The sequence below is a fragment of the Manis pentadactyla genome, chromosome 14, assembly GCF_030020395.1.
Source record: "Manis pentadactyla isolate mManPen7 chromosome 14, mManPen7.hap1, whole genome shotgun sequence".
Classification (NCBI taxonomy): Eukaryota; Metazoa; Chordata; class Mammalia; order Pholidota; family Manidae; genus Manis; species Manis pentadactyla.
Genome location: NC_080032.1, coordinates 73,135,144 through 73,149,928, shown reverse-complemented (window position 1 = coordinate 73,149,928; position 14,785 = coordinate 73,135,144). Strand labels below are relative to the sequence as shown.

Sequence of the window (14,785 nt, the reverse complement as noted above, 5' to 3'; positions counted from 1 at the left end):
AAGATATGTGCTTTTTTAGCTATCAAAACAAACAACTTAATGAATAAAAATTGTTTCCCACACCATTTTTCATACATTTGCAACTCATCTAACAAGTTTTAACTCTAAAATTATAGAAACTGTTGGTGAAATTATCACTGTCCCAAAAACTTAAAATGCATTAAACTCGAGGTACGGTTATTCTATGAAAAACTCTCCCAAAAATATGTATCATGCATTTACTTTGGAATTCCACTCACTAGCAAAGCTGTACTTCTGTCTACCTGGATGGCACTAATATTTTTATGCTTGTCTTATAGATGAGGTTTATTTTATAATCATATCTTCCTTGTATTTATCCAAACTGATAATTATCTTTTAAATTAAATTAACAAATCTGCAGCACTTACTCTCTATAAGGTTCTTTGTTAGATACTGTAAGGGATTTAATGCTGGTTATAACAGGCTTACCCCTCATGAATTTCCACTCAGGGTGGACAGTAAGACAAGTCAGACCAACTGAACGTAAGGCTATCTGCTCTGTCCCCATCCCTTTACAAGCCCAGGCCTAGTGTAACAACATGACTAAGGAAGACTATACACGCCAACCCTGTCCTAGTCCACTCCAACTTGACTTGTATGCCACCCACCTCCGATTTCTTATTCTGTGGTCTCCTAGTTTAAAATCTGGCTTCTATACCTACTCCAGGCTGGCACATTTGTGGACAGACACAAGGAGAGCCTCTTTGCTCATGCAGATTTCTCTCCATTCTGGAGTCCCAGACTTGCCAAGCTCCAGGTAGGAGATCTGTCCACCATTTCTGCTTTGTAAATCTGGCACTAGTGAGCCTAGATCCCTCGCTACCCTTGTTTCTGCCTCCCACCTGCTAGCCAAAAACATGCCTGCCATAGAAAGGGAATTGGAAAAAGACAGCAGCCAATAATTTTATTTTAAGAATGAAAGAAAGAATGTCAGAAACCGGTCATTACAATTAAATCAGAAGAGTGAGAAATGGCTTCTAATTTTGAATCTTTTTTTCTGGTGCGGCTTAGTGAAGGGCTTAAAGGATGCACAGTAGGAGGAATTGAAGCAGAAGAGGCATGCACGTTTATACTCGTAAAAGGATTAGATTATTATTACCAAAATAGTATATTTTTACTCCTGTGATTTTCCACTTTTTTTTCTTGTGGTGCTATCATGGTGCTAAGTAGAATGACTAGAACTCTTTGAACAACTTCTATACTTTCCAAGTTCAGTTTTATTATCCCCTGTATTTTGATGAGGAAGATGTTTTATCTGAGGGCAAGGTACTGAATAATGCCAAGTGCCTCAGGCACTAGTTTCAACCTCTCATTTCTTAGTCAAAAGACACAACTTTTAGAATTGTTGTGTCTTTTACTACTTCTAAATCATCAAAGTGAATCAGAATTTATATTCATCTGAAACACAATGAACAACCTTCCTATTCAAATGTAACATTTATATGAATTTCAGCTCCTTGGCCTCAAAGGCAGCAGATCAAAGCAGATGGCACACCCCAGGAAGACAGACCAGAATTTCTATAGATCAGTAAGAATAGGTGCATTGATTGGCAGCAGGAGTTTCCCTGGACCCAGTTTGACATCAAAGAAATGCAGGAGAGGTAGGGCTAAAATGTAAATGATCCAGCAACTTCATATTTGCAGGAAGCAGCCTGTTGTTTAGGCAGGGTCAAGAAACAGGATTGCATTGCTCATAACCCTAAAGCACTGATATCCGGTGGCTAAGGAAAAAGAATTCACTCAAACACACAATCTTTATCATAAGAAACTTATGCATCTCCAAACAGCAGGAATTCCTGCTATCCTAGAACATGGACATGGCACCTATTCCAAGCAAGCCTCTTGCCAAAAGTTGGTCCACAAGAAGACTCATCTCATTTGAAAGCAAGCATCTATATAAAGCTACTATAAAATAAAAGAATAAATAAATAGAAATAAAATGGAAAACAAAGAAATACTCACCAGAAAAATTTCTCCACAGAGCAGATAAAATTTTGGGCCAAATACATTGTCGTAAACCTTTAAAAAAGTCCTAAACAAAGCTACCATACCTATAAAGCAAGAGCTCATATCAAATATACAAGAGCTGAGGGAAGTTACTGCAAGACAATGGGAAACAAACATTTCACTGGAAGCAACCAGATTCTGCTAAAAAACAAGGAAAGAAACAAGGATGTCAGGCGTAGGAAAAGAATACAATTCAATTAATTGGAAAAAAAATTCAAATTCAAAACAATTAGGAAAAAATATCTAGACAGAATAGATAAAAAGATCTTAACATATGCAACAATTAGTATCCTGAAGAGGAGGTAAAAAAAAAAAATAAGAAGAAGAAGAAAGGAGGAAAAAAGTTAAAAATATACTTCAAAGCACCTTTCCAGAAATATGTCATGACTCTATAGACTAAGAGGGCACACAGAAAACTCCAGGAAAAACTGACACAAAACATTCAACCTTGAGTCACTGTTTAGTGAAATTACTGAAATTGAAAGAAAAAAGCTATTGTGCATTGAGGCAAAAAGTTTAAGTCAGAATGTTACTACCTTCCACAGCAGTGTTCAATGCTAGAAGATATTGGAGCAATGGAACAAAGTCCTAAGGATAAAAAGTGTGTGATCCACGAATTACACCCCGTCAATTAATCATTAAAATATAATGAAAACGAACATCCTTTGAGCTTCTGAAAACTCAGGGATTATACCCCAAACCCGTTCCGAGGCCACATTTTGAAAAGCTAAATGGAGTACTGATTATCGACTTTATTTAAGTGAAGTACTAAAACTAACATGATTATGAAGATTATGGTCAGAACAGAATTTAAATGTTAAAATTCTAATGATGTAGAAATAATATCACAAAGGTTTGGAGGGGAAGAGGACAGATGCTGGGTAGAAATGTCAAATGCAGTTTTCTCATCTGGTAGAGCAGAGGATAGAAACATTTTTGAAGCTGATAAATCAAGTAACAACTATAATTACATTTCAAAGTCTGAAGAATATGATATGAAAAAATATATAATCAAGAATCAGGTGGGTTTGGGAGGAATATGAAGAGGAAAAAGTGAAAAAAAGGCAATTTTATCATTATTCATGGCATGAAGTCAATAGAAAGCTGTCTAGAAATATATAAATGTAAGTGTTTTGGACAAGGGGCCCTGCCATGTACGGCTGGTGAGAACAACTTCACAGGACTTCTCTAGAGCTGCTGTGTGGGACCAAGAGGCAAGGGGCGGCTTTTGCAGAATTCAGCTTTAGGGACTCACGGGAAGCAGAGATACAGCTGCGGGGCAATCAGTCCTTTCCTACCACAAAGCATGAACCATCTCTCCAGTACCACCTTGTTATACTGCCGTTGACAATCATCATGATTAGTGACCACCCAACATTTTTTAATACTATATGCCATTTCCCCCAAACTTACTTTCCCAGCTTCCTTTATAGGAATGAGACTGAGGCTCCAGCTGAGGTGAGACACAACCACACAGGAGTGTGACACCCAGGAGAGCAACTGCAATAAATGAAGACTCCAGCTTCCAGGGACGGGAAAAGCAGAGGTGCTGGTACCAAGTGCCCAGAGGTGGCAGCAGTGTCCTCCTGAAGCAGTTCTGAAGAGTGATTTGGGCATTATTCCTAGCTGGTTGCCTCTATGCCTAACTATCTGGCCTTCCTAGAAATTCTATAAAATACTCAATAGCGTTTAAAAATAAATTTATTTGCTGCTTAAACTAGGTAGAGAGGAGTTTCTGTTATTTGCAACTAAGAACCATGCTTGATATTGTATAGTACCAGTAGAACACACACTTAAAAAGCAGAGAACAAATGTAAAGCATCCTTTAGTGTTAAAATGACCAAGGATCTAACATTTTCATTAGCTCCCAGTCTAGACATCACTTACTCAGTAGTATTTTATTGATTTTAAGGTTAAGCTAAAGAATGGACTCTGTTAAAATAGGTATTAGTTTTAAGTGTGATTATACTGGAACCACTGAAGTTAAAGCATTCCAAATAGGTAAAATCAAATACAGGTGATAAATCTTACTACCTTGGCTTGCTGAAATCCTTTGGAAGATTTTATGGATAATGATTCTAAACTCATCTAAAATGTTTATTCTAGGCTCCAAAGCTTGCTTTTGAGCCCAAAGTGTCATCAAGTTCACTGCCTACTGTGAAAGGATTAAGGGATAATGTCATTTCCATTGCTCCCTCTCTTGTTCTTGCCTATGAAAAGCAGCAAAATATACACATTTACCCTGGAGTTTCACAATAAAGAAATGCTGCAGCTGGTGGGTTTTACCACTGAAATGATGCATTTAATTTGGGATCTAGGTGTTGAGTACAAGGCTTTGTAACCCAGTGGTTCTCAAAGTCTGGTCCCTAGAGCATCAATATCACCAGGGAACTTTTAGGAAACGAAAATTCTCAGGCCCAAGAGCTGATTTACCGAATTGGAAACTTTGGGGGTGGGACCCAGAATTCTGTGTTTTATGAAGTCTCCAGGTGATTCTGATGTATGCTAAAGTTTGGGAACTACTTCCTTTGGAAACTCAACCAAACTGCTCCAATCAAAGCAGAATCTACTACTGAGAAGGGAAGAGCAAGATGTATCTTCTTAATAACACATTTCAGAATATTAAAGGAGTTCTTCCCTAGAACTATCTAACTTTACATGTAGCACAAAATCTTTTCTTTTTCTACAGAGGGGATATAGGACTCTTGGATCAATATAGAACTTTTCCCCAGACTGTTATACAACAAGGACTCTTCAATCTTCTCCTCCAGGCTAAATAATCCTAGTTACTTTAACCTTTATTTGTAATCACTCTTTAAAACTCTTCTTCATCCTTGTCAAGCTCTAGACTAAAGTATAACCTCATTTTACTGTTCAAATGAATTAAAACACATTTCCTGTCATTGAACCATAGAAACTAATGCCGTAAAACCTAGGTTTCTTAAAAAAAAATCCAACTTTAGGTCTGTCCTTCCTAGATATTCTGATTCCTCCTTACCCCTGTTCTTCCTCCTAAAAAAAAGTTGTAGTTTGTAGTAAGGTCACTAAGTATTTCACATATATTGTATTAAATTCTGATCCTCATTTGCCCTATTAAATAAGAATTGACCAGATGGATATTCCTCTGACTCTCTCTCTTGAGCAGGTTTTAGTTAATTAAAAATAATTATTTTTACTACATATTTTATATATCAGCCAGATGTTACCTGTGGTCATTTCTGAAAAGGATCATTTAGTGGGGGTTATAAAATATGGATTTGCCTTTGGGAGGCAAGATTCTTGAGCACAATCAGGAAAACAAATTCAGAAATTGATTTCACCTCATACTTTTTTCCTAGTGCCAAAATGGGTGTAATGTTTCATTTCCTTTGAAACTGCTACCTACGCAAATTCTTTCTTCTGTATCTGCACTCTGGCCATACTTACGTTGTGTCAAAAAATCAGCAGGTTGAAAGAAGAAAAATCAGTGTTGACTTCTTGGTGCTTGATGTATAAAAGTTGATTTTGCCAAAGAAACTGATTTGGTTTCCCTAGATTTGGTTGCTGTTAGACATCTATGTATGACATAACAAACTGCTCAGTCAGGACAGTGACTATATTATTGTGTTGCTAAGAGGATGCGCTTCCAGACAGAGATTTCTAACAGTTCCCACTTTTGCACAGGTTGCGTTAGAAGCTATTTTTCATGCGAACTAATTTGCCTAAATTCCCACTGGTGCTGAAATAATCCAAAATGAGGCAAAAATACTGTAACTGTGAAACTGTTTTGTGATTACACTAGTCATTTTCTATTTGTAGACTACAATCTTTTTCTAAAAATAAATAAATAAATAAACACAACAAAGCAACATTCAACTTTCCTCCTAAGAAAAAATCAGCTCTTGAGGTCACCCAAAATTCTGAAAGTCTAACACATGAAATTAACCACAGTATCAACTTGGGCTAGATTTAGATGGTTTATTTTCTCCAAAACACCATTTAGTAGACTTTTAGAGGCAAAATAAATCTTTAGAAAGTCTGAAGTTCACACACTAACAAAAACAAAACATTAGGTATGACAGCGTTTTACAAAAAGCATTTCAATATTTCGTAAAATATTTCATGGCACAATGTTCTTGGTTCTGGTCTTACCTCTGACTTTCTATGTGGCCTTGTGAAAGTGATGCTCCCACTTTGAGTTTCTTCTCTCATGTAAAAAATAATGGTAGAACTAGATATTCTCTAGTCTCTTTAAGGCCCCAAATTATGATTCGTTGCTTAAAAGATAACTTTTAAGACCTACTATGCTTTATGGGACAATTGCAACAATTTGGGGTGGGGGGAAAGTCTGCTTTCATAAACTCAGAAGCTTTAAACACAGGATATGGCAACTCATTTTCTGATTATATAAAGCATCTGCTCCCTGTGTTCTGAAGTAGACAAATCTGCTTGTAGTAAATCACAGTCACCTCAGAAATGACCTCTTCCTCTTATGTTTTCATAGCTATCAACATTTACTAGGGTCTTCCTATTAAAGTCATCTGTATTACATTTGATTTCAAGAGCCAGGCAAGGGGTACACATTCTTGGTGACCAGCCCAATAGACCTTGGAATAAACTGTCCCTCCAAACACAAGATTACTTAACTTTAGTTCAAGCCATGCTCATCAGCCTCTAATAGGTTTGAGGGACTCACCAGTCTTAATTTCCTATGTGAATCTATAATTGTCCACAGAGGTCAATTTCAGTGGATGCCTCATATAAATTAGAATTGGAAGATAATGATGCCTGTTCACTTGATCAAGTAAAATGACCAGCTGGGTTTAATGGGAGGAAAACAGAAATCCCTATGAAATTGGAATAGCTTCAAAGGTGATAGAATGTAATTATTTTTCTGCAAAGTTTCTTCTCCAAAGGTGAACGGCTGTTGTGCTGGTGAGCACCTGGGCCAGCAAGTTATGAACGTGGCTGTGGCATTCAGTCACTGACCATATCGAAAGGCGTAAGTCAAGAGCTGAATTTCTGCTAAGGCTTTGGGGGGTGGACAGGATTTCTTTTCCATTCTTATTTTAGTCCTTTAATTCACAATTAGAGAGGTGCTTTAGGACTTGCTAATTGACTCCCGAGAGGCACATTCTAATTTAAGTTGCTACAAAAGTGTTTCCTCTTTATGGCCATAAAACAGTTTCTTGGATCTGTTATAATTATCCTTAGGGCAATATAACTTTAGGTCTGAAAGAACCTTGATGTCACCTGCCCCAACCCCTTAATTTTACAGATACAGAAACTGAGGTCCAGAGATGTGAACTGACGACGAAGGTCACAAGGCTAGAAAAAGGCAGAAGCTGGGCAACCACCTGGCAGATGAGACCATGAAATCCAAACGGACTCCCAGGCCAGGGTTTTCTACCTATGAATAGATGGAGGCTTGCTCGGGGAGGAAAAAAGACTCTTGCCATGAAAATCACCATTGAAGAAAACTTAGGCTCTCTGATGGGACAGAGGTGCTAGCAAGCAAGACAGGTGGAGGTGGGAAGCTGGGAACACCAGAGAGCAAAGGGACCAGCAGGCCGCAAAGCAGATGACCATTCCTGCCCGCCGACACGGAGCTCTGTTTATGCGTCTGTGTGCGCTGAGGGACGGTCATGCCCGAGGGGGAAGGCACAGACCCGGGAGCCCGACTATCAGTACTTATCGTGTAAGAAACAAAAACCTCACTGTACTTAGCTTACTGTCATAGGGATTAAATAAGGACTAAATAAACTGATATGTGTAAAGAGCTTAGCACATAGTTAGTGCTATTTTCAACATTAGCTGTTTTCCCTCTAACTATACCAGAAAATTTTAAGTTTAAGAATATATATGTTAAGTTGTATTCATTAATAACGTACTGAGGAGCTTTACCTGAGATAAATACCCAAAAACTCTACTAGAGATTCAGAAAGTCATTGATAAAACTCCTTTGTATGTTTAATGGATTAATTTTTCAATATATATTGGTTACAATTTAAAGCTTAAAAAAATCAACTACAGGGATTTCATTAATTAAAAAATTCAATGCTGTCCATAGTTTCATATAACAATGACAGAAATTTCATTAGCAAAACAATTAATAAAAGAGCATATCTGCTGTAAAAATTAAAGACAGATTTTCATGGCAGGAAATTAGTACCAAGTCAGCGATTCCTGCAGTCATTAGAGTCAGGGATGTTCAGAGATGCTGCATTTTTTTGCTAGAACACGTTTCTTGGGCAGTTTAACTTTTTCTTTTTTTCTCCTGAAATTTAACGTTGTCAAAGCTATCATTAATATTTTACTAGGAGTTTTTAAGAGGAAACCTTCACAGTAACAATGCAGACCTTCGAGCAATTAAGACCATTTCAGATGTGCCTAAAATGAATACCATGTATGGATTAGTTGGGTTTTTCTTTTCATTCTTTGAATTAAATTCAATGGAAATTTTAAGGGAAAAAAAGCCAGTTACCTATTCCCCCATACTTTAATTAAATGGTTTTAGCAATTACGTAGAAAAATAAATTTTAAACGTTGTTGTAAGGGACTTTCCTGGAATTGGTCGCTGATTTAAGACATTGGAAGATCATGATAAGCTGCGTATCTCCCAGTCACGTGGTGGTAAATCTGTGAGGAAAAATAGAGTTTAGTTAATGAAGCCTTATTGTATTATTACACATATCAATGAATTACTATACTATTGCATAATAATAATTTTAATGAACATTTCACTAGGAAGCCCCACTGCACTGTGCTTCAGCAGAATCTCCACATAGCCTACTTCTCATTTTTTGGAAGAAAGTCAGAGGTTTTGGTATGATTAAATCAGATGCGTTTTCACCTCTAGTTTTCAAAGCCCAATAGGCGATTTTTCATTTCTTTCTGAAAAACCCTGATCAATAAGATCCAAGGATAATGGATTATTACCTGCCTCTCGATGTCCATAAGCAGAGTGCTGGCACCTATTCGGAAGAGCTCTGGTTTCAGCCACTCATCTCCTAGCTCCTCCTTTACGAGAGACAGCCAAGCAAGGGAGTCCTTCGCGCTGCGGATGCCTCCTGCCGGTTTAAAGCCTACCTAAATGGGCAGGTGGGAAGGAGAACAATGTTTATTGCTATTGGACTGTTTAACAAATGGTACTGCGTTGATACAGGGTCTCAATTCTCTCATGCTCTGTCTTTTTCAGTCTGTTTCACTTCCCCCAGCAAAAGAGCTTAGATCTCCAACTCACGCCAATTCACACGCCAAAATGACTTTTCCAAGATTAATGGGAAGAATGCCACTGCTTCTGAGGAGACACTAATGAGAGTTAATAACCCTCATTAACATTTCACTTATTGGGAATTCATAAACCTCAACCATCCAGACTATAGCTGTGAACCTGGGATGAACAAGAGAGGTGTCAATAAATAGGAAAAGAGTTATCACAAAGGCTCACTCATTCTACATTTCTGCAGGCAAGCCTGTTTAGTCACCTCTCAGCCCTTATCTTGAGGTGCAAAAGGCACTTACGTACTCAAAACAAGAGGAAAGAATCAGGCTAGCCTCACTAACTGAACTGGCAGCAGCCAGCTAGGAGTGTTGACAGTTGTTTTAATCAACTTAACTGCAGGGACGTTTTTACTAAGTTGTAAGCAAAGTTACATAAAAGCAGCCAAGCCAGTTAAACAAGCACAGTGGAAAAAGGCTGTGTGGGGGCTCTTCTCACTTCAGCAGCCTTTGAAGGGGACCATGAAACAGCACAACTCAGCCAATGTCTGATGTTCACAAAGAATGTCCCTGAGTCCACTAGAAAAGGTAAAAGGTGCTCTATCTACAGTAAAACCTGCTCATCTGGATTTACTTGTGTCAAAAACTTGACTATCCAGTAGAGAATATGTACATGGGAGCAATCAGGGTAACACCCCATCATCCAAGCACTAAAACGCATGCATTTGGCCACTGGTTTGACAAGTAGCACCAGTATGCAGTTAACTGCTAACAGAACGCCAGAGAAGGGAGACAATAAATGAAATGCCCCAACGTCCACCCAAGCTGGAAACCTCAGAGTGAACCAGGGCTTGGCTATCCTCAACACAGCTAAGCAATCAACAATCAACAGTCAAGTCCTACCAATCTTATGTTCTTAACTCCCGGATCTCCCATATGTACACTTTCCTCTCTACTCTCATTTCTACCATTTTAGTTTAGACCCTCATCAGTTCCCACATGGAATATCAGCATATGACTCTTAACTGATCTCTCTGTCTCAACCACACAATGTTACACAGCCAAGTAGATGTCCTGCAGAGATTCTTACCCTATCTGCCCATTGCTGTGGAGCCCAAGTGACTCTACAAAAAGAGGTGTGGGGAGATGGGAGGATGGGGGGAGATAAGAAGGGTGAGGTTATTTGTTGAGAATAGGTAAAAAAAAAAATCAGTTAGCTGATATTAGCATACACGTTAATCATAGGAGCATTTCTGTTAATTAGGCAGTGAGGTGTATAGATTTTTCTATATAGTTCGGATGTGTCAGCAAGTCTGGCAATGTTTCTAGAGAGGGATTATAGCGTAAGGTTTTATTTTAAGGGAGAGAATATGGAAAACATAAATCTGCAATGAAATCAGTTATGAAATATTAAACCTCTGCTGCTCAGGAGTGACACTAATCATGGTCTGGAAGGCAGCCCATCACATTTTAAAACACCCCTTAAATCAATGATATACAAAGTTTACAGACCAGGCAACTTGTCAACAACCCGAAAAGAGGCACCTGATTTGCAGGTACATATACAGATCTTCACTGTGTGAAATCAAACGTGACTAAAATGAAAACAATCTGACTTGCTCCTGCCTGTTTTTTAATAAAGCTGGGATGGACTTTATGTATAAGCGAGGAAAGGAGCAATACAATTAAAACAAAAGTATTTAAAGACAGCAAAGTGTCCCTTCCTCTGCACTCTGGTCTTGAACATCAAGTACTTAAAACTTCTATTGAAATTCTTTGCTATTGTCTAAGAGCTCTCCTGGGAAGGCACTTCTGTATCCCTAGCATTTAACATAGGTTAACATGGCACATAGTCACCAACTCAATAAATGGCTGTTGAGAACAAAACAAGACTGGGTCTCTACTGGCAAGTTTTAACTCCAACTATAGAGCTTATATTATGCACAGATGCCTGAGGACCATGCCTGATGCCAGGGACGAGGGTGCCAGGCATCATTAGGTCTAAAAACTTCCCATCGGCTTTGGTGTTCTTAAGAACCCCTCGTCTAGTGAGTGGTGGTGGTGGTCTCAACTGGGGGGGAGGGGGACAAAAGACAGAAATCTCATTTGTATTGCCTTTCTTATTTGGATCAGTGCAAAAAGGCTACCAAGGAGAGGTTACTCAAGTTAGTTCAACTTTCATGTGTAGAGTCCCCATAGATATTTATCCTACCTGTACTTTTTTAAGATATGAAGTTTCTCTGAAGAACATTCTGGAAGGACTTCATTTTCCCTCAAACCCAATACATTCTAAAAAAGTCTTCTATTCCAAAATAAACTGGAGCTGTAGTCACATATAAAGTCATCACATGCAGTGGGCAAAGCACTAAAGGTCTTTTGGGGTTTTTTATTCAGCAGAAATCAAGAGATTGGTTTTAAAAGATGTCTTCTCAGGTGGAGAAACTCTCATTTAAAAACAAAATCACCTTTTTGCCAATAATGTAAAAAAAAAAATCCTTTAAGGTAATTTGCAGCTAAACAAGCAACTTGAAGTGAAAAGGAAAATAGGAAAATCCAAACTTATTTTTAAAAACACCTCATATGCATTTTTCCTTTTAACTTCATATGTTTCAAAAAATATGTATTATTTTTCGAAAAGCTGACAAAAGCTAGCATATACCCTCCTCAGCTTAACAATCTTCCAAAGTGCACATCCAACTGCCATAAAACGCAAAAATGGATATTTAATTCAAGAGCTATATAACGTCTAGCTACCTTTTCCCTGCTGTTTCACAGCATTTCATTATTTTGTTTAATAAGTTCATCTCCTTGAGAATTTTCTCTTCACCTCATATTATTAAAAGTAATAAGTTTTTCTGGACCGGGGGTTTCCCAACAGAAAAACCAATTTATGTGTGTCCTTCAATAATGACAGGAAAAGATTATTTCCCATTATATTGCATACTTTTCATATCACCACCAGAGCTTATCATTCAATAAATGTTACTCTGCAATTCTTTCCATTCCTCAAGGAAGTTTAATTTCTGCATTAACCTGTTTTCGCTGGCCAACGCCTTACCAGAAAGCCTCTGCACGGCGGCAGAATTAGTTCGTTAAAGAGCCCTTTTAGGAATCTCTTGTCAGTGATAAAATTGTCTTTGGTTAATAAAAGGACATAAAGTGAGTTTACATCTTGATCACACGTACTTACTCCCACACTCACACTCACTTTCTGTTATTCGCACATTTTTCTCTATGAATGTGTTCTTTTGTAATGAAAGGTAAATTAAACATTTATCTTAATAAAGGTAACTCATTCATACCTTCTGCATATAAAGACAGTTATCGTGGCTGTAGCTAGTATTATAAATAACATTATCTTTACTCTGAAGAAAGATTTGCTGGCAATAATATACCTTGTTTCCAGTTTTCCAGAAGAAATCTCTAATGGCCCGTAGCATTACTATAGCCACCGGGAAGGTGGCATTTACTGTTTCTTTTCCAGTAGAGGTCTTAATAAAATCTGATCCTAAAACAAAAGGAAGAAGCCCATGTTAATTAAAAAATTTATTCTTTACACTTTTGAGCCAGTGGAAGAACTGAGTTGTGTACATTTTTTTTCCCAAGGAACACAACTTTATTTTTCATTACCTGAACAACTAAGAACAAAACCTCACTTTCAAATAAAATTCTGCCCACATTTTTCCCCCCTTACTAAAAGATGAAGTAAATTAAGTACAAATGGATTCTCACTGACTGCGGGGGTTCTTCCGTATTTCCACATCACCAGTTAAAATCACATTAGTTTACTTAATGCATAATTGCAATGAATGAAAACAATGTTACGCTTATGCTTAATATCATATACCGTTAACACCTTACTACAAAACAGGAGGTCCACTCATCTTCCCTTCATTTTCTTGTGCCTGCTAAGAAGTACACAGTGCAGCTGTCCCAAGAAAAGTCACCACCAGCTGGTTTCTGCTACATTGTTCATTAACAAAAGCACCGAGTCTTCCAACCAGATTATGAATTTCATGAAAGAAACCACTCTGTTCCATAACTTGCCAATATTTTAAACAACTTTTTGTCTTTCAAATGTATCTTAAACCTACTGATGCAGTTTATTACAACAGCACAAGGAGACAAATGATCTAATAGTTAAAATTCACCAAGTGCTATGTGCTATGCACTAGTCTAGGTGCTTTATAAGTATTAACTCAATCAACCCTCACAAAAACTAACAGGATCCCCACTTTTGAGGAAACAGAGGCACAGAAAAGTTAAGCAACTTGCTTGAGGTCATACAGTGAGTGAGCAGGGGAGGTAAAATTCTAACCGAAGCAATAGAGTTGAACCCATATGGGGTAGTGTCTCCAAGATACTCACCTAGGCTCACACAGTCAGATAGCCATACAGAGACTCCATCTTTCATGTGGTTACCACCCCCAAAATACTCAAAGTGTGGACCACAGACCAACAGGATGGGCACCATCATGGAGCTTATTAAAAATGTAGATTCTCAGGCCCTACAGTAGGTCAACCAAATCAGAATCTGAATATAAACGTGGTTCCTAGGTGATTCCTGTGCAAACTGATGGCCTCAGGCCACTGAATCTGTGGAACCATACATACGGTTAATCTCTGAGATTTTCCCAAGGGCCATCAAAGGAGTGGCCAATAGGAGTGAAGAACAGAAGTGGTCAGAACTTCCTCCCTAGTTTCCACTGGAAAACATACTTCCATGGCTATTCTGTGCATGGTAAGATTCGAATCGCCAGGCCTTTAGTAAGCACATTATGTGTAAGGTACAGTGGAAAATACAAAAATAAATCATTCAAACCCTTGCCCAAAAAAGCATGTATTCTAGGCTCAGGTGGAGATGAGACATAAATCCTGGGTAATAACTTGATGAGCTAGAACTCAGGAGATCTAGCCTCACTGTAGCTTTGATATTTGCCTTGAAAAATCCACCTCCTAAACTTTCTCATTTGTAAAGTGAGAAATTCTTTCCTTGCTTCATAGTGTTATACAAGGAATGAAGAGACAACCATGTGAAATCACTCTGAAAACTCCCAAGTGTTATACAAATATGCAGCAAGGACCTGGGTAGATAGAGTTGCAAGCTGTAACAATAGTGTAGGAATTCTGATCGGCCAGAGCAGGCCATCAGAAGCCCTCTTTTCTTGGGTCTGTCGGCCCATTGGGAGAAGTGGAAACATACAAATGGAGAGAAATGAATTTGTTAAATTTATTTAACAAATATTTCCTGAGTGCTTACTGTGTGCTAGACTTTGTTCTAGATGCTGGAAATAGACTACTAAACAAAACAAAGTTCCTGCCCTTGTGAGCAGATTTTCTAAAAGAAAAAGACAATAAACAAATAAATATATAGTAAGTGTCAAGTGGAGATAACTGTTATAAAAAAACTAAAACTAATGCAACATAACAAGATAGAGTGTGACACCTAAGATGGGTGACATGGGGAAGGCACTATAGCACAGAGAACACAAGTAGTGACTCTATAACATCTTACTATGCTGATGGACAGTGACTGTAATGGGGTATGTGGTGGGGA

At 38.0% G+C, this 14,785-nt stretch overlaps 1 protein-coding gene across 5 annotated transcripts in view; it reads right to left on the bottom strand.

The window, feature by feature from the left end:
* Window positions 1–7,951: 7,951 nt before the first annotated feature.
* Window positions 7,952–14,785, bottom strand: part of DERA (deoxyribose-phosphate aldolase) — a 116,522-nt gene continuing 109,688 nt past the window's right edge. For all 5 annotated transcript variants that reach the window (XM_036908923.2, XM_036908906.2, XM_036908885.2 and 2 more), the window contains 3 exons: window positions 12,624–12,736; window positions 8,947–9,096; window positions 7,952–8,646 (listed from right to left, as the gene is read on the bottom strand). In XM_036908923.2, the coding sequence (XP_036764818.1) occupies window positions 8,590–8,646; window positions 8,947–9,096; window positions 12,624–12,736 (320 nt within the window). In that variant the 3' untranslated portion in view covers window positions 7,952–8,589. The remainder of the gene's footprint in view (window positions 8,647–8,946; window positions 9,097–12,623; window positions 12,737–14,785) is intronic.